This window comes from Felis catus, chromosome B2, assembly GCF_018350175.1.
Source record: "Felis catus isolate Fca126 chromosome B2, F.catus_Fca126_mat1.0, whole genome shotgun sequence".
In the NCBI taxonomy this organism is placed as follows: Eukaryota; Metazoa; Chordata; class Mammalia; order Carnivora; family Felidae; genus Felis; species Felis catus.
The window spans coordinates 99,201,132-99,227,341 of record NC_058372.1 but is presented as its reverse complement, the minus strand read 5'-3'; the positions used below and the strand labels follow the sequence as shown (position 1 = coordinate 99,227,341).

The window sequence follows — 26,210 nt, the reverse complement described above, 5'->3', positions numbered from 1 at the left end:
GTATCAGATCATCACATTGTACACCTTAAACTGACATAGTGTTATGTGTCAATTATATCTCAGTAAAGTCCCAGACTCTTGGTGGGGGTGATTTATTTGGGTTTATTTTCCATCTCAGTAAATGGCACCTCACCAGTTGCTTAGGCCAAAACCCCTGGTACCTTCTTTCATCGCTCTCTTGTTTTCACGCTCCATATCCTTTTCCAGCAGAAAATTCTGGCTGCTCTGCCTTTATGATAGAGCCTGATTCTGTGCACTTCTCTCTACCCCTACTACTAACCTTCTTGTCCAAACCATCATCTCCAGCCTGGATTGTGCCACCCCCTCCTAATTGGTCTCCACGCTTTCTCCCTTGTCCCACATATCTCCCTAAAATATAGTTGTGGCTGTTTTATCTGGGAAGGGGTGCATATTTTTAAATTGAAAAATAAACAGAAAGTCAAAGTGGAAAAAAAGTTTCAAGGAGAGGGAAAAGCAAGTGTTAAAGTGTGGGGACTGGAGTGTGGTTTACAATGAGCAAGGAGGCTGGAGTGGAAGAGTGGTTGAGAAAAAGGTGGGAGATGAATCAGAGAAGCAGACCGCGCCATGCTAGGACTCTGATTTTATTCTAATAGTGAGAGAAAGCTGCCAAGCAAAGGAGTGTCTTACTCTGAATTATATTTTGGGGAGATGTGGGGGGCAAGGGAGGAAGCATGGAGACCAATTAGGAGGATGTTGCCTAGTCCAGGCTGGAGATGATGATTTGGACAGGAAGGTTAGCAGTGGGGGTAGAGAGAAGTGTTCAGAATCAGGCTCTATCATAAAGGCAGAGCAGCCAGAATTTTCCGTTGGAAAAATATGTGGATTGTGAAAACAAGAGAGGGATACAAGAAGATACCCAGCATTTGGCCTAAGCAACTGGTGAGGTGCCATTTACTGAGACAGGAAATGCTGGAGAGGAGTGGGATTGAAGGTGGCCATGGTAATTTTGAGGTGGCTTTTAGACGTGTGGACAAGGGGTGGAGAAGGTAGTGGTATTAACAAGTCTGGAGTGCTGGGCTGAGGTCAGCTTGGCCACATAGATCTGGGAGTCATTCATACATGTTTTGAAAGCCTTGGGAGTAGATCATGGGTTGACAAGCTTTATCTATAAAGGGCCAGATAGTAAATACTTTAGACTTAGTGGGCCATACACTCTGTCACAGCTACTCAAGTCTGGCATTGCGGTATGAAAGCAGCCATAGACAACATATGAATGAATGAACATGACTGTGTTCCCAAAAAACTTTATCTGCTAGAGCAGGTGGCAGACCAGACTTGGCCTGGCCTCTGTGGTTTGCCAACTCTTGAACTACGTCATGCTCCTGAGGGAGAACGTGAAAAGTGAAGAGCTCAGAGCCCTGGGGCACTCCAACATTTAGAGAAACTGGGAAAGGGAGGAGGAGCTAAGAGACGGAGATGACATCAAGTGGAAAGGTGAGAGGAAAATCAGGAGACTGGGGTAGCCCAGAAGCCAAGGAGGATGTTTTAAGACAAACCAATATTGTGGTACCAGTAAGTATTGTGAGACCCTTTGAGATGGGAACATTCTTTTGGAATGCTCTTCACGGTTATCTTCATCTTTCATTATTTTTGAACCATTTTACAACTTTGTAAGTTGTAGAAAACTGATAATAATGCAAATTGTTCTTGTCCATAGAAATGAATTGTGTTTAGTGGAATGCAATTGATACATTGGTGGAATTGGTGAAATGCCATTGCCTGGTGGACGGATCAGTTCTGCATCTATTTGTAACTTCGTACTAGCATTCCTTATTATTTTTATATGTGGGGTTCACTGAATTCTTCTTTGAACAGATTGTAGCATCTTATTGGTTCCCTCGTTAATTAATGAGTAAAATAAAGTTACTGATTTGTTCATTTTATATTTCTATACGAGTCATGATCATACCTTGTAAAATAATTTTTCTTTAACAGTGGACATTAAGTAAGATAAGGATTGAAAATTGACCGTTGGATTTGGCAACATGGGGACCATGGTGTCTTTGATAAGAGCTATTTTGGAAGAGTAGTAAAAGTTTGATTGGAGCATATTGTATGAAACTATAATAATAAAGACACATGGGTATAGGGAAAAATAAATAGGTCACTGGAACAGATTTAGAGAGCCCAGAACAAACCCGCCCATAAACTGAAACTTCATAGATGACAGAGGTGGCAATGCAGAGATAGAAAATGCCATAATGGTGCTGGACAATTTTTTATGTGTATGACAAAAGCCCCAGACTGGATCTCTATCTTAAACTAAATGATCTTTCAGTGGATTTAAGACCTAAATGAGAAAAGCCAAAAGCTATAACTTTGAGAAGAAAATAGAATATTTTGTGACCTCATGGTAAAGCAGAATTAAAAAAAATTTTTTTAATGTTTATTCATTTCAGAGGGGGGGTGGGTAGGGGCAGAGAGAGAGGGAGAGAGAGGGAGACACAGAATCCGAAGCAGGCTCCAGGTTCTGAGCCGTCTGCATAGAGCCTGTTGAGGGGCTGGAACCCATGAACCCTGAGATCATGATCTGAGGCCAGGTGGGATACTTAACCAACCGAGCCACCCAGGTGCCCCCGGGAAAGCAGAATTTTTTAAACAAGATACAAAACCACAAATTATAAAGGAACATATGTATGAATTTGACTTCATTAAGATAAAAAATACCACTTCTGATCATCGAAAACACCATAAACGGATTGAAAGTACGATTTCTCATAACACTTAACTGACAAAGGATAGGTATCCAGAATATGCCAGTAGGTGAGGGAAGTACTTTGGGAGTGAGCTTTTCTCTCTTTTTCAGATCCTGCTCAAGTACAAGTTCCTTGTTGCCACTGTTCTGCTCGAGCCTCTGCCCAGAGCGTTCTTCAGCCCTTTGGGTGACATAAAAGCTTTAACACAGCCCTGCCAGATCCTGTCACTTTTCGGGGCCGTCAGAATCCGTTCTGAATGCTCTGCTCTTGGAGACTCTGTCCTGGCCCTCAAACTGTCGGCCTCGTCTGAGAGAGCGGTTTTTGTCCCAGGCGAGAGTGGAGTCCAGAAACGTTACATAGAAAAATCAAGTAGCTGCAGTAGCCCCTTCCCGCAAGTCTGAGTGCCACGCTTGTGAGGCGTGTCTTTCCAAAGATGCTAGGTTCTTGCGGGCCCCCAAACCTAACCCCGGTCTCTGCATTGCCTCCTCGGGCAGTCCCGAGGCACCGGCACGACCGAGAGAGACAGAGAGAGGCGACCACGACGACGCGGTGAGTGTCCCACAGGAGGGAGGGAGGGCGCGGGCGCGACGGCGGGCCCCGGGACCGCGACGAGCTGGGGACGAGGCCACGGCGGCGGGGAGAAGCCGGAGGCTGCGCGGGCGGGGAGGGGAGACCGGCCACGGAGGGGGGAAGCGAGCCCGGCCCCGCGAGCCGCCCGCTGGCTCGCGGGGGACACTGCCGGCGGGGCTGGCCCCCCGGGACACGGCGGGCCGGGGCGGAGCGGGGCGGAGGGGGGCGGGGCGGGGCGCGGTGCCCGCCTTCCCGGGCGCTCGGCGTGCTCGGAGTGTCCTGCTGGGGAGCGCAGCGCACGGCGGCACCATGAAGCCCCACAATTTGGAGTTGATTTTTGACCACGTGGGGCACTTCGGCAGGTAGGGAGTTGGGGGTGGACAGGGGGGAGGGCGGCGGAGGGGAGCGGGAGCCACGTGGAGGGGGCGCCGGTGGGGTCTGTTTCTTTCCGTTGCGGTGGCGGGGGGGGGGGGGGTTCTCGCGCGGCGCTCCCGATACGGAAACCTCTCCCGCTCGTTTCGTGGGGTAGTCGGGACACCCGCGTCCGGACTCCGGGCCCAGGGCTGGGCTTGTCCTCTCGGACTCCAGCGCCGGGGTCTCCCCGACAGCGAGCAGCGGGGCGCTGGGACTGGCCTCCGGAGTGGTGGCTGCTGCGAGCAGGTGGGACCCGGGGCGCGCCCTCTGCGGGAGCCCAAGTCCGAGGTCGGGCCGGAGCGGCCGGCTCACACGAGTGGAGGAGTGCCTGCTCCGGGCGGCCCGTTTCTCCAGTCCGCCAAACCGGCCCCTCTTTCACTTCCCCGGACGACTGCTGACCAGCTCTGCCCCGCAGGGTCTGCCTCTGTGCCTGGCAGGCAGGTATTGCCCCAGGAAAACCCGTTAGTCAGATTTTGTTGCCATTTATAGAAGCCTAAAGATGTGCCAGGTACATTGTGTCGGCTTGTTACACACAAGAGTTTCATTTGATGCCCTTGCAAAGGAGGTGTTTGCATCCTTATTTTAATGATTGAGAAACTGAGACTGGTAGGGCCAGGGTCCCACAGATGCCACACGCTGGGACCCAGATTTAGCCACGTTGCACCCTCCTTTCATTCGTCAAATTAAGACATTAAAATATTGCATTCATTCATTCATTCATAGAGAAATGCTCCTCTCTGACCCAGAGGCTTTTGGGAGGAGAGGCTGCTGGGTGAGGGGCTATACAGTAAGTATGACGATCAGAGGTTTGGAGCTAAGTCCTGGCCTGCCTCTTACCTCTAATATTCTGGTAATATTGTGCCTCAGTTTCCTATCCACAAAACAGGAATCACAATAATTCCTGCCTTACCTCCCAGGCTTGTAGTGAGGAGATGGTGTGGTGCTGTTTTCCAAGTCGGAAAGTTGCATAAATGTTATGATTCTGCGTGGCAGGAGGGAGAAGGCGGTTGAGCAGTCCTAGGAGGGGCAGGAGGTCCCAGCTCTCTCCTGCTTCCTCCTAATACCTGTGTTTCTTGAACACCGATCTGTGCCTGGCTCCGTCAGAAGCTTTTGGTACGTGCTACCTTCTTTCGTCTTCTCTACAGCTCCGTGAGATTGGTAGTATCACTCGCATTTTACACCTGAGAAAACTGGGGCTTGTGCCTACGTCACACATCTGGTAATGGCAGGGCAGAATTGGATGTCGTTGGAAGTCCATCAGTCCCCATAGCCCACGCTCTCAACCATGATGCTCTCCTGAGCACGGTTAGGTACCATCCCCAGGACTCCATCGGGCTCTTTATATATTATCTTGTTTTATCCTTCTTGAAGCAGAATAGCATGGGGAGTACAAGATCCGCTCTGGGGGTTGGATGTCTGAGTTCCAGTCCTGGCTCTACCACATACTGTGTGGTCTTCAACATTTCACTTACTACTTCCTCATCTGTGAAATGAGGGTAATTGTTACCCTCCAAATGCTTATTGTAAGGACTCCACATGCAGCCTCTCATTACATCCTTACCGTAACCCTATGAGGTAGGAGGTGCTAATACCATTCTTTCCCTTTGTATTTTAGAGATTAACAAGGTCATTGTATCAGTTGGTGTTTGGCTAACAGAGATCCCTCAGTTGGAAGTTTGTCCCTCTCCAGTAACTATTCAGGGTAGGTTCTTCCCACGGGGTCATCCAGGGACCCAAGTGGGTGAGGCAGCCCTGTCATCCACAGCATGGGGCTCTCTCTCTCTGTGCTTGGGGCATCTGGTCCCATTGTCCTCACCTGCAGCGGTCAAACGTAGCTCTCCATGGTGGGAAAAGGAGAGAGTGGATTTGGGGAGACAACTCTTAGCTGGCTACGATGATGTGTGCAAAAGTCTTAACATTCAGTAAGTTCTCAGTAAATCATGGTTATTATTGTTACCCGAGTCCCCATCCTGGTAGGAAGGGTTGGCTTGTGAAAGCAGCATGTAGCCAGGCAAGGGTAACAAGCATGCTTACAACAGGTGAAAACAGTGTGACCATGGCATGGGATCCCCAATTTTCTCTGATATTTGCTGTAATTGTGCTTTTTTATTGTTTATAAGTAGAAAGGGAGGTTATCGTGTTTCGTTATTTAGCCTTCTTTTAGGGAAACCTAGTGAAAGTGTGAAGTAGGGAACCTTAATTATCTTTCATTTAGCATTAATCATTTCTAAGGGGAGGAAGCACTATCCTAGTCACCTTTAAGAGAGGGAAGCAGGACACCTAAGAATTAAAAAGCTGTTCCTGGTCTTGTCCTGAAGCCATACTGAAGTTCCATAAACTTCATGGATTAAGGCCCATGTGAGAGGGAAATGAGGAAGCATACTCAGGTATCTGTGCTGGGATAATCTCAGAACTGGTTCCCTGAGTTGTCTTGGCTTAAGGGGAAAAATAACTTAAAATACTAGAGTTGGAAGGTGGAGCCTGTAGCTGATTTACACCTATGGACACAGGTAGTTTTGTTTTTTCGATATATGAACCTGCTTTGGTTCATCTTTCCTGACTTCACCTTATGAACATCGTAATAGCCAGCACTTCTGTGCACTAACACACTGTGCACTAATGTGCCATAGTGCTTTACATTAACTCTTTTCATTCCCTCAACAACCCACTTTTCAGATAAGGAAACTAAGGCACAGAAAGTTTAAGGATCTTGCCCATGGTCCCAGGTGGTAAGTAACAGACACAAGATTCAAACCTTAGTAATCTGGCTCTGGCGGCCATGCTCTTGACCACAGAGGGGTACCACCAGTTACGTTTCTTTATACAGAATGATATAAATCTAGGACTGAAGGTAATTTTCTTCACCTGTCACCCAGATTGCATGGGTCCATTTCTGGTCATCTTTGCTTTTCCTTGCCTCTGGGGTTTCTGCCTACTGTGTCTGTATGATTCTTTTCTTCCATGAGTGTGCCTCTCTAGCTGTGAACAGAGTGCTGTGTTATATCTATAAGTGTTATCCCAGAGGGTCCTCAGGTTGGGCAGATTGATAACACCTGTTGGACCGTAATCTTTGTAAGGGAGAGAGTGGTATGTCAGAATGCTAGATGCCTCGGGAAGTAGGGTCTCGTTTTTTCCAGAAGTTATCCTTGCAACGAGGAAAGGGAAATTTGAGTTGCAAGGATACTCAGGACCTTTCCAGCATGTAGAAAGCATATTTCTGTGAACCAACACGGGTTGTTTGGAAACTGCGAAGAGGCGTATTATTCCTAGAGTATGAAGTGTGAGGGCGACAGAAGGGAGGTAAGTTCACAATCATCTCTAAGAATATTTTTGTGTGGCATGCTGAGGAGTTCAGGTATTAGGAAGGTCACTTTGCAGAATGGAAGGTGCATTGGAGGGGCAGGAGTTTGGGCAGAGCCCAGAGAAGACCTAGGTAAGAGCCCAGGAGGGAGATAAGGAGGGTCTGGACCGAGGCAGGGGGAGTGTGAGCAGGGAGGACTGGACAGTTTTGACAGGAGGGATTGATGGGGCCTTCTGGTTATAAAGGACAAGTGGGCAAGACACCCCCCCCCCCCCATTCCATGCATCCTATTTCTGGTTTGTGTAGATGATGGTGTCCTAAACTCAGAAACAGTTACACTCCAGGTGGGGCAGGCTTGGGGCTTGCATCAGTTTGAGAGTCTTGTGGGAATTCCAGGTTGAGGCATTTAACAGGCATTCGGATAAATGACGTATTGCTCAGGCAAGACGCCTCCTTGTCAGTATGGGTTGGGTGGCCATTCAGGGCTGAAGGTACAATGTGGACAGACTGTGTATGACTTGGTACCCATTCCAGTCAAGCCTCAGCAGGGCATTGCCGAATACTGTTCCTGCTCTCTGGGTCTTGCAGATATAAAACGTTTAAATCGATATATTACATGTATACAGAAAAGTACGCACCATACTCTACAACCTGATGAATCATCATAAAGTGAACACCACCAGACCACCCCTTCTCATGCCCTCTCTCAAGCAATATCCTCTCCCCTCCCCCAGCCACCACTGTCCTCATAGCTATGGCCACGGGTTAGTTTTGTCTGATTCTAAACTTAAATAAATGGAGTAAAAAATCATATACTTTTGGTTGGGCTTCTTTTGTTCAACATCATATACGGGGGGGGGGGGGGTCACCCACATTGAGCGCCATGGTAGTTTGTTGATTTTCACCAGCATACAGAATGTCATGACACGAATATTCCACAGTTCACTCACTCACTGTTAACAGACATTTATATTGTCTCCAGGTTGGGTTTATCACACGTAGTTCCTCTCGTCTATATATTTTAAGGTCCTTGTGTATGCATTTCGTTGGGTACGTACCTGGGAGAGGAATCCCTCTGGCCGAGTGTGCATGTGGTCAGCTGCCAGACAGATGTGCAAAGCGGCTGTGGCAAATTACACCCTCACAAGCTGTTTAGGAGAGTCCCAGTGGCTCCACAACAACTGTTAAATATTTTCAATGTCAAATCTTGTATCAACAGATAATTCAACCGAAGATTTTGATTTCCCGGGGTGGTGTTTCTCATCCATGTCAGAGTCTCTTAGGAGGCGTTTTAAGATATATAGAGTTCTGGATCCTACCTCAGACCTCCTGAACCACAATCACTAGGGGTGGGATAGAGAAGACAAAGCCTAGTCTCAGAGGTTGCTGTGGTGGATGCTCTGTTGGGGTGTGTGTGTGTGTGTGTGTGTGTGTGTGTGTGTGTGTAAGTAGTTCTAGTGTTGACTGTGGGATTCAGGCTGGTTGGGGAAGGAATTGAAGCCAGGAAGGCGGCAATAAGCTAAACAAGCTGGTGGGATCCAAAGACTGGGCACCTGGATGGTGCTGGGGATGGGGTCAATGGGAAGGACTCGGGGATATGGGGGAGTGGGAGGTTACGGTCAGCAGAATGTGAACTTTTCAAGGGTGGAGCCATTCCAGGCGAAGAAACTACTTAGGTACCAACCCAGATGCTAACGTGCGTGATCCAACATACAGTGTTAGTAGAATAGGCACAGTAACCCACCCAGACAGTGCCGAATAAGGTGTCCTGTATAGCACAAGCAGCAGGTGTAACCCGGATGAGGGAAATGGGGAGCCTCTGCTGTGCAAGAACAGGCACAGCAGAATCTAGAATCTGCCTGACAGAAGCAGAACCACTCAGATGGAATTGTCTAACAGGATCCTTCTATCCTGTTATCCATCATCCTTGCAGGCTGGAAAGTGCTTCCTGAGAAATTGCCGGGGAAGGAAGAAACACTTCCTGAATTCACAAGCCTGTTCCCTGGCGCAGGTGACCCACCAACCACGCCAGGTGCTCACAAGTAGCATAGTGTGTGCAGGCCAAGGGCAGAGCCTGACCCTGTGGCTCTCCAGTGATATCTAGTAGCCCATGCATGGGGGCTAGTGACCTGCAGGGGTGAGGGTTCAGGCACCACCATTTCAAGCTGTGATCTTAGCTTCTCAGGGTCTATTGAGTCACAGCAACTCAGGCTTGTCTTCCCAGCCTGCTGTTCCTACCCGGCCCCTCTGTATGGAATAGACCGAGGCAGATTTCTGATAGTTTTTCTTCGGGCAGGGGCGCCTTTTCTAGAAAAACAGAGCTGGCTCCTTTTAGCTGCAAGGACTCAGGCTTTAGCGCTCTAGGCTCTTTTCTTGGCTGCCCATCCCATACTCTGAGAATAGTATTTGTGTGTGCTCCCCCCCTTTCTGTTGCTAGAAAAAAGCCACTTGTTGCTTGCTTGCCTTTTGCTTTGTGTTTTTCTTTTCTGAACTAGCTGCTGGGGCCAGTGCCAAATACAGAGTGCAGCCTTGAAACCGTGGCCAGCTCCAGCGTGTGGTGTCTTGATGGCCACAATATGTTACATTGATTCCATTTTACTTCTCTATTGACGTGGGTTTCTATGAGAAGTGAGGAACCGTGGCCACGTGCCAGCTTGGCAGTCATCCCCGAGGACTTGGGGACGTTGCCAGCTTGACAGTTTCACGGCACCACTTCTATGACTTTGCTTAGCGTTGCCACTTTGTGATAGTCTCCCAGGTGGGGTGTGTTCACCCCTCTGGCGGGCAAAGATGATTCTTTGGAGCACCATGAAAACACCTACTTTGTACACGAATGTATACGTGTAAGTAAATATATATGACTTTATATTTCCATATGCATCATATGTATGTCACTTTAATCTGGGAATATGTGTATCCAGATATGCTCATTTTATACATCTGTGCCCACACACACATTCATTTTTTTGCTGGTGGAGAACCCAGTAAAAATTTTTTATACACTGGCCTCTTTTTTTTTTTTTTTTTTTAAGTTGATTTGTTTATTTAGAGAGAGCGTGCGCAGGGGAACGGCAGAGAGAGAGGAAGAGAGAGAATCCCTTGCAGGCTCTGTGCTGTCATCATGGAGCCTGACACGGGGCCCAAACCCACGAACCATGAGATCATGGCCTGAGCTGAAATCAAGAGTCAGACGCTTAACTGACTGAGCCGCCCGGGTGCCCCCATACACTGGCCTCGTGAACACCTCTCCTTACCAGAGGTACTGAGTATGCATTAACCTCAGCACTGTCCCTTTTACCCGGAGGGATTCTATGACATTCTGTATACATTGCACAGCACACCATTCTGGGCACCACAGGATAGACTAACGTGATTGAAGCACCGTTCCTACCTTTATGGGACTGTCATTCAGCCTTTTGTGGGATTTCTTTGGTGGCTGTTGATTTGGTAGAGAAATAGAAAGCATTCACTTGACGTTCATTAAAAAATACACGTATATAACAGAAGGTACTTCAGCTGTATACGGTGGTCAGAGAAGGGAAAGAAAGAAATGGGGGAGGAGATGAGCAAATGAGAGATGGCGAGCAGGGGAAGCAAATAGAAAGGGTGGGCCTGAGAGAAGCAGGCAGTGGGGGATAAGGAGGGGCCTGATGGAGGCGGTTAGCGTGGAGGGAGCAGAGCCGTGGAGAGGAGGTGCTGCGGCAGGGACAGGTGAGGCCAGCAGTTGTCACGGTGTGAGACCTGCACATCTCTGGGTCTGCAAGATCCCAGCTGCTGTCATAGTAACACAGAGACATTAGTTGACTCGTTTAGTCTCACTCTCTCATGAAGGCACAGTGGAGTTTTCCAGAGGCTAGCCGACACGTGAGAATGCATCAGATGGAATGCAGACACTGGTATGAAAAACTAGCTGTCTTCCGTTAATCTAAATTTAAAAATTTTTAATGTTAATTTATTTGGGAGAGAGAGAGGAAGAGAGAGAGGGAGACACAGAATCCGAAGCAAGTTCCAGGCTCTGAGCTGTCAGAACAGAGCCCAACATGGGGCTCGAACTCATGAACTGTGAGATCATGACCCGAGCCAAGTCGGACGCTTGCTTAATGGACTGAGCCACCCGGGCACCCCATTAATCTAAATCTTAAATGTAAAACAACACCATGCTGCTCACTAATTTTGTTTCATTTTTTTTGAAAACTATGGCTATATGTTCTTTAACGGCTTATTCCTGTTACGTTTAAGTGGATGAATAAATGTTAAAATTTTCTTTTTTTTTTTCAACGTTTATTTATTTTTTTTGGGACAGAGAGAGACAGAGCATGAACGGGGGAGGGGCAGAGAGAGAGGGAGACACAGAATCGGAAACAGGCTTCAGGCTCTGAGCCATCAGCCCAGAGCCTGACGCGGGGCTCGAACTCACAGACCGCGAGATCGTGACCTGGCTGAAGTTGGACGCTTAACCGACTGTGCCACCCAGGCGCCCCTCCTTTTTAATTTCTAATACATACTGACGACTCACATAAAGAAAAGACCCTTGGGACCCTCAACACTTTGAAGGATACAAAGGCTCCTGAGAACAAAACATTTGAGAACAAGTGAGCTACAGGAGGGTCAGAAGCGCCTTCTAGATAGAAGGCACACCAAGACCAGGATGATGGGCAGCTCCGAAAAGCAGGCAGGGAGATAAAGATTGTATGTATCAACAGTGCAGTTTGGCTCAGTGTGATCTGACAGGACCTATTTTCTACTGCCTGTTATAACGGTTTTACAGTAATGTTCCTCGTTGTCCGAACTGATCATTTTAAAATTGAATATTGAAACCACCTGCCCAAAGGGGGCTGTTCTGTCTTGATTCCAGGGGTCTGAAATTAAAGGGGAAATCCACATTTTATATATTTTACCCTGCCGTCCTATGGGCACAGTTGTCCTTGTGAGACAATTTTTACTTCGGAGAATATGTCACTGCTTGTTGGTTTGAGTCTGTAAATTTGGAGACTTTACATTTACTTTTAAATTTTGAATAAATAATTTTTGGATCATTTTAGATTTACAGAAAAGTTGCAAAGATAGTTCCTGTATGTCCCTCACCCAGTTTTCCCCATTGTTAACATCTTACATCACCACGGCATATTTGGCAAAGTAGGAAGCTGACATTAGTATATTACTATCAACTAAACTCCAGGCTTTCACCAGTTTTCCCACTCACATTCTCTTCCTGTTGCAGGATCTAATCCAGGGTACGACACTGCATTTAGTTGATATGTTATTCCAGCCTCCTCTGGTCTGTGGTAGTTTCTCAGTCTCTCCTTGTTTTGTTTTTAATGACCTTGGTGGTCTTTAGGCATATTGGCCGGGAAACCTGTAGAATGTCCTACAATCTGGGATTTTTTACTGTTTTTCTCCTGGATAGACTGGGATTATGGCTTTTGGGAGATGTTGCCGAGGTGTGAAGTGCTCGATGATCACATCATATGAGGAGGTACATGATATCCACATAACATTATGGGGGTATTAACCTTCAACATTTGGTTAAGATAGGATTTACCTGATTTCTCCCACTGTAAAGTTACTATTCTTTCCTTTTTCCTTCTTTGTTTTTTTTTTTGTTTTGAGAGAGAGAGTGTGTGTGCATGAGAGGAGGAGAGGGGAAGGAAAGAGAGAGAGAGAGAGAGAGAGAGAGAGAGAGAGAGAGAGAATCCTAAGCAGGCTCCACGCTCAGCTCAGAGCTCCACACAGAGCTCAATCCTATGACCCCAGAATCATGACCTGAGCTGAAATCAAGAGTCCCATGCTCAACTGACTGAGCCATCAAGACACTCCCCCTTTTTTTCCTATCATATTCTTTGGAAAGGAGTCACTGTGTCTTAGCCTGCCCTTCAGGAGTAAAGGGTAGGAATGAAACTCCATCTCCTGTAGAGGGGGAATATCTGCAGATAGTACTTGGAATTCTACTAGAAGAAAGATTAGTTTCATCTCTCCTTTGTACTTGTTTGTTCAACCATTTATTTATGCCAAGTGGTATATTTATCAGGATTCTCCAGAAAAACACAATTGATAGGATATATAAATAGAGAGACATAGATGTAGATAAGAGGAGATCTATTATAGGAATTGGCTCACACAATTATAGAAGTGAGAAGTCCCACAGTGTGCTGTGTGCAAGCCAGAGACCTGGGAAAACCAATGGTGCAATTCAGTCCCAGTCCCAAGGTCTGAGAACCACAGGGTTGATGGTGTAAGCCCCAGGCAGAGTCTGAACCAGGAGCACGGGGGCACGAGATGTCTGAGGGCATGATAATATGGAGGTCTCAGTCCATGCAAAGAAAGTGAATTAGTACTCCCTTGGCTTTTTTGTTCTCTTCAGGTTCTCACCAGGTTGGGTGATGCCCACCCACATTGGTGAAGATGATGTTTACTCAGTTTACAGGTTCAAATGCCAGTCTCGTCTGGAGATCCCTCACAGACGCACACAGATATAATGTTTTGCCAACTGTCTGGGCATCCCCTTGGCCCAGTCAAGTTGATTCATAAAATTAATCATCATAGGTTCACCCCTTGTCAACTTGCAACCCATATGGATCTCTTTACACCAAATTTGATCTCTAAATAAAGACAATAACAAGGTCCTAATTCCACCCAACATGATACAACGATCCAACATACAACTAAATACACTAATCCCTTTCCCAGAAGGGGACATAAAGTCCTTGGATGATGTTTACTCTTTTTTTGATATCCCGTAACTTAAATATTATGGTGTAAAACTATTTAAGTACTTATATGTCAATACATCTTATGTTGTATGAGGAGACAATAAGGAAGAAAACAAAGATACTTGCTTAATATATGTCTATATATACACAAGCATTCATAACAAAATAAAGAAGAAATACTCGCAGCGCCTGGTGGCTCAGTTGGTGAAATGTCAGACTCTTGACATCGGCTTGGGTTGTGATCTTGCGGTCATGGGTTTGAGCCCCACACTGGGCTCTGTGCTGACAGTGCAGAGCCTGCTTGAGATTCTTTCTCCCTCTCTATCCTCCCCTCCCCCACTGGCACACACACTCTCTCTCAAAAAATAAACTTCCTTTTTTTTTTTTAGAGAAGAAATACTCATGATAATTACAGCCCTTGTTTCTATAACTGGTCATGTGGTTGTAGGTGGTATTTAGTATAACTACCTTCTTTTCAGGACCCATTCTCTATTCCCTTTGCCTTAAGCAAGAACCTCAGTTGCCTGTGGACCTTTACCTGATAAAGTGATCCACCCTTTAATCCTTGAAGGGTCTGGGCCATTAATATTCCTGCCTGGATTGGGTTGTTGTAATTTCCCATTGACCTAATTCACAGGGCATGGTAATGCTAAGGAGATACCCTAAGGAATCTCCTGTATTGCAGACATACTCTTTCTTACCTCCATCGTGGTGTCAATTTCCCCTTGATATTCAGGATCCTTCACCCCAGCCAACACTGTAACTCCCTGCTTTGCCTTTTGATTCAGACGCCTGAGGAACCCAAAGTGGTCAGGCAACAGTCTTTATTTCCAGGTCAGTGGAATCGATGTTGTGTCCCCTGGTGGCAGTATTCTTCCCTCTGGAACTAAGATCTTGAGGCTAGCAGAGCGTAAGATTATGGGAACAGGAAGTAAAAATTTTGTTAGGGGATCGCTAGGTGTAAAAGTGAGTGCTACAGCCCTCATTTCCACGCCTCGATTCCTGGACCCGTGAGTGCTGACTATTTGAGAAATAGCACCATATATATTGGACACTGATTTGGGGTATATGCAAAGAGGCCAATTAGACATTGTCATTCAGCTGCTCCCAGGATGAGGTTCTATGTTTGATTTTCGGGCCTGTCGCTACAGGAGATAAGGATCTCTTTCAAGATACACCTTAGAAATTCTTAGGTTGTTTAGGCATTGCTTGAGCTGGGGATTCAAATTCCTTGAGCTCATCTGTTTTCTTTCATTAATTTATCCAACGACAATAGGAGCAACCAACCAATGCCATTACATTTCTTTAGTTTTCAAAAAATGGTTGAAATTTTCAAATACAGAGTCACTTAGCCCCTTGCTTCTTCTAAGTGGTTGATTATGAGCGTCCAACACAGATATTTTGTGTGTTTCTCTAAACAGTGCACACCATGGATTATCAGTGTTCTCTACTGCTGGAAATAGCCATTAGTGCTTTTCAATCTAATCAGATTAGACAACCAATTCCAGAAACCCCAGTGCCAATTCAGAAAGCTCATTCTTAAAATTCTGTTCCTTTAGAACTACTTTCAGTACCAAAACCTGTATTCATCAAGATCTCCTAGAAAAACAGAACAAATAGGACATACATAGAGATGTAGATAAGAGATTTATTGTAAGAATCTGTTCACACAGTTATGGAGACAGTCAAGTCCCACAATGTGCTGTCTGTAGGCTGGAGATCCAGGAAAGCTGGTGGCGTATTTGTGAGGTCTAAGTCTGAAGGCCTGAAAATTGGGGGGCTGATGATGTAAGTCCTGGTTCAGATGCTGGCAGGCTGGGTTCGAGGACCCAGAAGGGGTCCCACAGGATCAGCCAGGAAGGTCCGTGTCTGTGCACAGGATAGAAATCAAACTCGAGCCAGCAGGAGGTGAAAGCACAGTTTATTCAAAGTATAGAGAGACTGCAGGTACAGACAGAGCTTCTGGAAGACTCAGAAAGGAAAGGAGGAAGTCTCGTATTTGGTCGGGGTCTGGGGGGTTTTACTGAGGATCGTGACCTGGTGTATGTGTCCTCTCAGGCATCCAGGACTCAGAACAAAGATGAGGACCCAAGCGCTATTGCTTGGAGCCAGGGGGCCTTGGCGTCGAGATGTCTAGTGCTGGTGGTCTGGAATAAGCATATGACAGCTTCATTGGTCATTCTCACCTGGTCCTTCCTTAGATGTTATCCATTCTGAAGAAATCATTAACTCCTCGTACCTTACAAGGAGGACATACACTGTTTGCATTCTGAGGCATGTGTAAAGTGGGGGTGCAGGTGCTAGCAAGAATAGAAGCAGGAAAAGGAGCAAAAGACAGGTTTTTATGGAGTCTTCAACTTCCCTGTTTCAGCCTGAGTCCAAAAGCCTGAGAACCAGGGATGCCAATGTCTAAGAGTAGGAGTAGATGGATCAAATTTGCCCTGCCTCCACCTTTTGTTCTTATTCAGGTCCTCCCTGGATTGGATGATGCCCGCCCACTGATGAGGGCCCTCTTCTTCACTCAGTCTACCGATTCAAATGCTAATCTCATCCAGAGACAACCTCACAGACACATCCAGAAATCATGTTTACCAGCCCAGTCATGTTGACATAAAATTAAACATCACAGTATAGACTTGTATATTTATTTTATACTTTGGGATATACCATGCTATTTATTTTGTTGCTCAAATTGTTTCAAACTTGCCCATTTGGGAGGTTTTTCAGATTGGTTCCTGTGTCCCTTTAACATGCCCCCATCATTTTATATTTTGAGCGCTTCCTTACTTTCTGATACCGCAAGCATACCTAAAGCATTAGGCATGTTTTTCGTTTTCCCTGACTTGGTCTTAAATGAGCCATTTTTCCTGGTTTCTTTAATTGAAGGATGGTATTTAGAAAACAAGATCTGGGCACTGGGTGTGCTTGTTGCTATTGAGATGTTGATGCAGGCTGGCTGGGTTTGAGGACCAGCCAAGAGGGTCCTTGGCTTCGTGGAGAATACAAATCAAATGTGAGCCAAGAGGAAGTGAGGACAGAGTTTATCGAAGACCTAGAGAGAGCAGATAGAGACAGAGCATCTGGGAGACTCAGAAAGGAAAGGAGACTGAGTTCCATATTTGCTTGGAGTCTGGTGTTTTTATTGGGGACAGTGGTCTGGTGCACGTGTCTTCTCAAGCATCCAGGACCAAAGACGAGTGTTCAGGTGTTCTGCATAGGTCACTTACGACCTGGCACCAGGTGTCTTGATGGGTTAGTGGTCTTGGCCCTATCTGGTCACTCCCTTGATGCTATCTCCCATGCTGGAAGACTCCAAAGAAATCATTAACTCCCTGGCCTTTACAAGGAGGACATATATTACCTGTTCTATAAGGCATGTGTAAGGTGGGGGTATAGGTCCCAGCAAGAATAGAAACAGTAAAAGGAGCAAAAAAAGCAGTCCCTTTAGTTTCCCTGTCTCAGTGTCATTGCTTCTAGGCCCTCCTACCAGACAGAGCTATGTGTATATACTAACATGTTATGTATATGTATATATTACATATCTATAATTATTTCTGTATTTATTCATCTATATATATATTAAGCTAACCATGATGAACACCCTTCATATTTGCTTATAGTCTTTTTTAGCCTGTAGGTTGGATATAATAACTGGCTTTTCTTCTCTTTGCAGATTTCAGATATTCCTCTATTTTATATGTGCTTTCCAGAACATCTCTTGTGGCATCCACTACTTGGCTTCTGTGTTCATGACAGTGTCCCCCTACCATACCTGCAGGCCCCCAGGCAACGTGAGTCGGGTTCTTTTCCACAATATCTCTAGTTGGAGGTTGGAGGACATCTGGATCCTGTTTTTCACAGGCCACGAAGATCACATTATAGTGCAGCTACAGAACGGTGAGGTCTGGGAGCTCACAAGTTGTCACAGATTCCGGAGGGATGACAAATCTGGCTTGAACTATGATTACAGTGGCCGTAAGAGTAGCTTTCCTTGCATGGATGGCTATGTCTATGACAAGAGCAAGTGGGACAGCACCGTGGTGACTCAGTGGGATCTGGTCTGTAACCGAGAATGGTTCGCAAAGGTGATCCAGCCTGTGTTTATGGTGGGAGTCCTGCTGGGAGCGATGATTTTTGGCCACCTTTCTGACAGGTAAAATGAAATATTTAAGTTTGTTGCATCAGGGTTCATTTTCCTATCTGGTTTTCTTAAAGGTCAAGGAACTGCATTCAAAGCTTTAGTCATTTTCATACCTCCTATCTAAATACCTGCCTCTTTGCTCATCTGTTATTTAGAGGCACACAAAAAACCATAGTGTTAGAGGATGGGTTTTGAAGACAGTCTGCCTGGGTTCAGACCCTGGTTCTACCACTTATTAGCCATGAGCCCGAGGCAAATTGCATAACCTGTGTTTCAGAAAGTAGTCTATAAGCTGGTGATGAAAATAATAGCACTCACTTCAAAGGGTTATTGCAAAAATAGTAAAAAAAAGTACCTTGGACATATAACCACTCAATAAATACTGGTTACTATTTGAATATCAACATATATATATCTGTATCTATCTATCTATCTAATTTTCTAAAAATAAACTTGTTTTTTAAGAAGTGTACCCTGGTTCTAAGCAATAATATCTATGAAACTGTGGGTTTGATACACCAGCCATATTTTCTTAAAAACACACACACACATTAAAATGAATACATAGTCCTTAAATAAGGCAAAGTTCGTCTCTGTGTAGACAAGGACTGTACTTAAAGTACCTGTGCTAAAGCACAGAAATGAACTTCTCTGGTCCCCATAGTTGTGAGTTTTACAGCCATATGCTGGGCCCTGGGAACCTGAGGGCAACAGCTTAGGTCCAAATCCCACCCTTGGGATGTGCTAGTCTAATGGGACTGACAAACATGTCCAAAATAAAATGATAGGGCTTTGTTGTGGCCAGGGCCATAGGAGAAGTGAGAACAAATGGAGGCAAAATCTATGGAAGCCTAAAGGGAGGAGTGCCTAGGTCTTCCCACCCCTAACCCTATTCCAGGAGGTGGCATTTGAATAATGAAATTAAGGCAGAAGTGGAGTCTAGTTATTATTTGGTGGATGAAGTTATGTTACTATATTTAAGAATCTTCTATTCCAGGGGCACCTGGGTGGCTCAGTCGATTGAGCATCCGACTTCAGCTCAGGTCATGATCTCGTGGTCTGTGGGTTTGAGCCCTGCATTGGGCTCTGTGCTGACAGCACAGAGCCTGGAGCCTGCTTCAGATTCTGTCTCCCTCTCTCTCTGCCCCTCCCCCGTTCATGCTCTGTCTTTCTCTCTCTCTGTCAAAAATAAATAAACATTAAAAAAAAAATTTAAAAAAAGAATCTTCTATTCCAGGGCACCTGGGTGGCTCAGTTAAGTGTCTGACTTCAGCTTAGATCATGATCTTGCAGTTTGCAAGTTCGAGCCCCACATTGGGTTCTCTGCTGATAGCACAGAGCCTGCTTCAGATCCTCTGTCCCCTTCTCTCTCTGCCCCTCCTCTGCTGGTTATCTCTCTCTCTCTCTCTCTCTCTCTCTCTCAAAATAAATAAATAAATAAATAAATAAATAAATAAATAAACTTAAAAAAAGCATTAAAAAAGAATCTTCTGTTCCATAACCATCTTCCTGGAATGTGGAAATTAGGTCCGTCATAGCCAAAAACATGATTGAAAGGCACCATGAGTGAGAGTCAGTAGAAGCAATAGGCCCCCAAAGCAGACCTTCTGCACAAAGAAGAATTGAAATACTGGAATTGTCAGGCGCAGATAAAAATTCACTATGCTTACTGCTGTTAAACAAATAGAAGACAAGCCTGAAATTATTAGTAAAAATCTGGAAATTGTATTTTATTTTTGTTTTTTAAATATTTATTTATTTAGAGAGCGAGCATGCACACACGAGTGGGAGAGGGGCAGTGAGAGAGAGGAGAGAGAGAATCCTAAGTAGGCTCTACACTGTCAGCACAGAGCTTGACACGGGCTCTGTATTTTATTTATTTATTTATTTATTTATTTATTTATTTATTTAAGTAAGCTCTTTGCCCAACATGGAGCTCAAACTCATGACCCCAAGATCAAGAGTTGCATGTTCCACTGCCTAAACCAGCCAGGTGTCCCTGGAAATTGTATTTTAAAATGACATAAAATTGAAGAATAACTACCTAGAACATCTAGAAAAAAAACCATAATAAGTGACAGATTCCTGGGCAGTTTTAACAACCTATTACATATAACTAGAGAAAGAATGAGTAAAATTGATAAGAGCTCAGAAAAAATTATCAATAGTAAACATAAGAGAGACAGTTGGAAACTATGAGAAATTAAAATTCATGAAGGCAGAGGGATAAGGTCTGAAATATACTTAATATTGGAAACTTATCAGGGACGCCTAGGTGGCTTAGTCGGTTAAGCCTCTGACTCTTGATTTCCACTCAGGTCACGATCTCACGGTTTGTGGGATCAAGCTCGGTATCCTGCTTGGGATTCTCTCTCTCCCTGTCTCTCTGCCCGTCCCCTGCTTGCATGCTCTCTCTGTCTCTCTCTCATAAATAAACATTAAAAAAAAATAATTAGTGGAATTTACCACATTAATAGATTAGAAGACAAAATTCATATTATCCACTTAATGAATACAGGAAAAACATTTGATAAATTTCAAAATCCATTCATGATAAAAACTAAAAGTGGAAGAATGTCCTTAACCCAATTACAGGTGTCTACAAAGAGATTTACCATGAACATCTTAACTGTGAAATATTGAACGCTTTCCCTTGGAATCAGGAATACATAAGGATATATGAAACACTGCTTCTGCTTAGTATTATACTGGATATCCTATTACTGTAAAGCAAAACAGAGAAATAAAAGAGAGAGGGAGAAGCAGGGGTGGGAGGAGGGGGAAGGCATAAATGGAAAGAAAGAAGACAAAAAAGTCATTATTTTTAGCCATTACAATTCTGTATGAAGAAAATCCAGCAGAAGAATTACTGGAATTAATGAGCATTTAATGATGTTGCTGGATAGGTTATCAATATATATAAATTAATTATGTTTATATCTACTAGTAACAAATATAAAAATTAAAAAATGCCATTACAGAGCCCAGAAATAAAGTCACACTTATATGGTCAATTAATCTATAACAAAGGAGGCAAGAATCTAAAATGGGTAAAAGACAATCTATTCAATAAATCGTGCTGGGAAAACTGGACAAGAATGGAACTGGACCATTTTCTTACATCGTACACAAAAATAAACTCAAAATGGATTAAAAACCTGAATATGAGACCTAAAACCATAAAACTCCTAGAAGAACACATTGACAGCAATCTCATTGACATTGGCCTAAGCAACATTTTTCTAGAAATGTCTCCTCAGGCAAGGGAAAAAAAGCAAAAATAAACTATGAGGACTGCACTAAAATAAAGAGCTTTTGTGCAACAAAGGAAACCATCAACAAAAGGAAGAAGATATTTGCTAATGATATATCCAATGAGGGAATAATATCCAAAGGGTATAAAGAACTTAGGCAACTCAACACCAGAAAAAACCATCCAATCTGATTAAAAAATGAACAGAAGATATGAATAGATGTTTTCCCAAAGACAGGCCGATGGCCAACAGACACATGGAAAGATGCTCGACAGCACTAAATGTGAATCAAAACCACAAGAGTTGAGCATCTGACTCTTGGTTTGGCTCAGGTCATGATCCTGGGGTGGTGGGGTCGAGCTCCACCTTGGGCTCTGTGCTGCCTGGTTGGGATTCTCTCTGTCTCTCTGCCCTACTTGCTCTCTCTCTCTAAAATAATGGAAAAAAAATAGCTCACTTTTATGGACCATTTTCTATGAGCTATTTTAAATGTCTTGTGTATTATCTCATGTAATTACTTAAAAAAGTCTGTGAGGTAAACATCATTGGCCCTATTTTAAATACCAGTGCGGAAAAGGAAGGACAGAAGGTCAACCTGGAAAGTAAAGCAGCAGAGCTGGGATTTGAACCCAGGCCCGGGTACCTAACTACTATATTGTATTGTCTCTTCCTTTCTGCCACGAGACCCCAGAGGATGGTCAGAAAAGGCTGCACCTTTGACCTGGCTTTTTTTTTTTTTTTAACGTTTATTTATTTTTGAGACAGAGAGAGACAGAGCATGAATGGGGGAGGGTCAGAGAGAGGGGGGGAATCTGAAACAGGCTCCAGGCTCTGAGCTGTCAGCACAGAGCCTGACATGGGACTCGAACTCATGGACCGCGAGATCATGACCTGAGCCGAAGTCGGCCGCTTAACTGACTGAGCCACCCAGGTGCCCCTTGACCTGGCTTTTAAACACACAATGGGGAAGGCTTTCTAAGGGAGAAGGAACAGCTTCATGTCTTGAGAGAGCCTGGCACATTCAGGGAATTGTGAGGAGGTCAGTTTGGCAGAAGCATAGGATGGATAAACCAAGTGATGCAAAACCGCATCTGGGATTGTTTTATTTCTGGGCAGTGTGGAGGGTACACTGGTGTGATGTTAGGAGGACTGGGTGGGAGGCCCTGAGGATGAGGGCTGTAGAAAATGGTGAAGGTCTGAATGAAAGCAGGAGGGGCAGAGAGGGAAGGATGGACACATATTGAGGAGGTATGTATGTATGTATGTATGTATTTTGAGAGAGAGAGAGAAAGAGAGCACAAATGAGCAAGGGGCAGAGAGAGAGACAAAAGCCCAGGAGGGGCAGAGGAGGAGAGAGAGAGAGAGAAGCAGGACCCATCCAAAGCAGGGTTCACCCGAAGCGGGGCTCGTGCTCACCTGAAGCGGGGCACGAGCTCACCCAATCCAGACTGAATCATGATCTGAGCTGAAGTCAGATGCTTAATGACTGAGCCACCCAGGCGCCTGAGAAGGCATTTCGAAACCGACATAATTTGGTGGACTTGAGGAAATGCCAGCATGGAGACAGGTAGGCCACCAGGGTGATATGAGCCAAACCTGGAGGGTGGGGTTCTACAAGCTGATGGAGAGCGGTCCCGCAGGAGCGGGTGTGGCCAGTGGCACTAGAGAAGGTAAGCAAATAAGGACTGAGAGAGGCAACCTGGAGGTCCCTGGTGACTGGAGAGCAATCTCAGAAAAGCCAGTTGCAACCTGGTGGTCATGGCTAAGGAAATGTAGGAGTTGAGGAAGTAGATACTCCTTTCAGAGATGCCATCAGTGGAGGAAATGCAAGGTGCAATGAGGCTGAAGGAGTGATGGGATCCAGCGGTTCTTGTCTTTGGTTGGAAAAGACTTAAACTGAAAGGGAAGAGTCAGAGGAGAGAGAAACATAGAGGAAAAAAAAAAGTAATTGTTAGAATAAGTTCTCAGCGGAGGTGGGAAGAGGCATGATCCAATTCAAAGATCGCAAAATGGTATTTGGAGAGAAAAGTGTGTGTGTCCCTGGAGAGGAGAGAAGAAGAGAAAGCTGAACACAGATTCAGGTTGTGTTGACAAGTGGGCAGAATAGGAGGTTGTGGGGCTTTCTCTTTGATGGTCTCTGTTCTCTGCAGGAGATGGGTGGTGGAGACATTGTGGGTGGTCGAGGAAGTTGATTGGGGACGGGTAAAAGGTTTGAAATGGCATTCAGGGCTCAGATGAGATTGAAGCACATGCACATGTAGGACCAACCATCCCTACTAGTGTGTGGGGGGAGCAGAGAAGGCTGAGCGTGTACAGAGGACAGTTTTTATTTGCTTACATATCCTCTGTTCTACCAGGCAAACGTGTTGGTTGGAATCTCAGGACTATATTCTTTTGCCTTAAAATTATCTGTCAGGGAGAAAATATTTGTAAATCATGTATCTAATAGGAGTCCAGTATTCCAAAGATATAAAGAACTCTTACAACTCAAACATAAAAAGACAAATAACCCAGTTTAAGAATGGGCAAAGGATTTGGATAGATATTTCTTTTTTTTTTTAATTTAATGTTTTTATTTATTTTTGAGACAGAGAGAGACAGAGTATGAGCGGGGGAGGGGCAGAGAGAGAGAGAGAGAGAGAGAGAGAGACAGAATCCGAAGCAAGCTCCAGGCTCTGAGCTGTCAGCACAGAACCCGATGAGGGGCTCGAACTCACAGACCGCGAGATCATGACCTGAGCCGAAGTCGAATGCTCAACCGACTGAGCCACCCAGGCACCCCAACAGATGTTTCTTTAAAGAATATATGCAAATGGCCAATAAGCACATATAAAAATGCTCAACATCATTAATCATTAAGGAAAATGTAAATCAAAACCACGATGCGATCGATATCTTTGCACACGCACTAGGATGGCTGTAATCAAAAAGACAGTGGGGCACCTGGGTGTCTCAGTCAGTTGAGTGTCCAACTCTTGATTTCAGCTCAGGTCATGATCCCAGGGTTGTGGGATCAAGTCCCGAATCAGGCTCCACAATGTGGAGCCTGCTTAGGATTCTCTCTCTCTCTCTCTCTCTCTCTCTCTTTCTCCCTTTCTCCCCACTGCTCCTCTCCCCTGCTCACCCGCATTCTCTCTCTCTCACTTAAAAAAAAAAAAAAGACAGACAATAATAGACAAGTGTTGTTGAGGATGTGGGGAAATTGGTCCCCTTATACATTGTTGGTGGGACTGTAAAAATAGGGCAGCCACTTTGGAAAACAGTTTGGCACTTCCTCAAATGTTAAACAGAGTTGTCATATGATCCAGAAACTCCACTCCTAGGTATACACCCAAGGGAAAACAAGTTCACACAAAATCTTGCTCACAGACGGTCGTGGCAGCATCATGCCCAATTGCCAAAAAGTGGAAACAGTCCCAACTGTCCGTCAGCTGACGAATAGATAAACAAAATGTGATACAGCCATAAAGGATTATTTAGACACAAAAAGGAACGAAGTACTGAGACATGCTACATCACAGACAAAACTTGAGGACACAATGCTAAGTAAGAGCAGCTGGACACAGCAGGTCACCTATTGTATGACTCCGTTAATGTAAAATGTCCAGAACAGGCAACTCTGCAGAGAAAGAAAGTAGGGTGGTGGTTGTCAGGGACTGGAGGGAGCAGAGAAGGCAGAATGATGGTTCCTGGGTGCAGAGTTTCTTTTTGGAGTGATGAAAATGTCCTGGAATTAGTAATGAGAGTTGCACAACTTTTTGAACATACTAAAAGCCACTGAATTATATACTTTAAAAGATTGGATTTTATGGGAAGTGTATCTCAATTTTTAAAAACCTGTCGGGAATATGATTTGTTTGCTTTTCAGACAAAGAAATGCCCCTCCCAATTGTGAAAATAATAGGGCAGGTAAGCACCTTATTCTTAGGAGCAGAATGTGGCAAGAGCTCTGTTTTTAGAGGGGCCTGGCAAGAGCTGACTTACCCCTGTGGGCACAGCCAGCCTGACACGGAAGATGATCCGACAGATCCGAGAGCAGAAGTCCTCTGAGCGAAAGGACACATCCCCCCACTCTCCCTCACCAATCCTGGGTTAGGAGGCCCTCTGGGCATCACCCAGGGTGATCATGTATGTATATGAGCGGCTTAGGTAGAGGCCTCCCCACTGAAGACTGGCCTCTTGAAGAAATCCTGCGTTAACTCGTGATTTCCCCCAAATGAATGAATGGATGACAACAATCAATACAGAAGCTATTGAACACATAGATCACGCTCACTTTCATGAACTGGAGTGGATGTTTAAGCTCTGATAACCATACCTTGCTGCTTCTGCTGTGTGCTTCTTGTTTTTCAGGATAGGAAGACGATTTGTCTTGTGGGCCACAAGCACTGGCATATTTTTATTTGGCCTTGCAGCGGCGTTCTCATTCGATTATTACAGCTTCATGATCGCACGCTTTCTCCTCGCTATGGTGAGTTGTGGGGGGCGCTTTTCTTAAACCTCTAATTCTACTGCAGTATTTTCATATTAAACCTTACTCTCTCTGAGTGTGGGTCCTTTAGAATGTGGTGAGAGAGATCCGGGGCTGATCTTTGTTCATTCCACTGAGAAGTCTTTCTGCAGAATAGTAGTGCTCTGTGTTTGAATGAAACTCATTAAAATGAAAAATGGTTGCTTACTAGGCAGAACCTTTTTGTTTGACTCCATGCCTGGCACATGACCCACATTCCATGACTACTAAGGCATTATTTTCTTTCTGAGCGATTTTATGGGCCTGGTCAGGGCCTGCACACATGGGCCAAACAGACATTTAAGGTGTAAACAAAGTCGTTTGTGTAATGCACGGTAGGAATGAAAGCCAGAGGCATTTGGCTTTTCTGTTATGAGGAACAGGGACGTATAGTTTGAATATCCGCTTTGTCTTATTTGGGCAAACATGTTGTCCTCTTTGAGCCGTAGTCGCTAATCTATAAACTGTAGAAAATAATACCTGCTTCACTGGTATTGATACCTGGTTGTGATCAGGATTCAACGAGATTAAAGAAAACTTCCACAGTATGGCAGCTGTCACGAAACAGGCCTTCCTTCTGGTAACGACTATTA

The 26,210-nt window shown here is 45.0% G+C and overlaps 1 protein-coding gene across 12 annotated transcripts in view; it reads left to right on the top strand.

Annotated features, from left to right (window-relative positions):
* Nucleotides 1-2,812: 2,812 nt before the first annotated feature.
* SLC22A16 (solute carrier family 22 member 16) overlaps nt 2,813-26,210 on the top strand; it is a 42,370-nt gene continuing 18,972 nt past the window's right edge. For 2 of the 12 annotated variants that reach the window (XM_019831083.3, XM_019831080.3), the window contains exons 1-3: nt 2,831-3,266; nt 17,386-17,865; nt 25,461-25,578. In XM_019831083.3, coding sequence (XP_019686642.1) covers nt 3,151-3,266; nt 17,386-17,865; nt 25,461-25,578 — 714 coding nt within the window. In that variant the 5' untranslated portion in view covers nt 2,831-3,150. The other 10 variants (XM_045057905.1, XM_019831077.3, XM_019831078.3 and 7 more) reach the window with 9 other exon arrangements.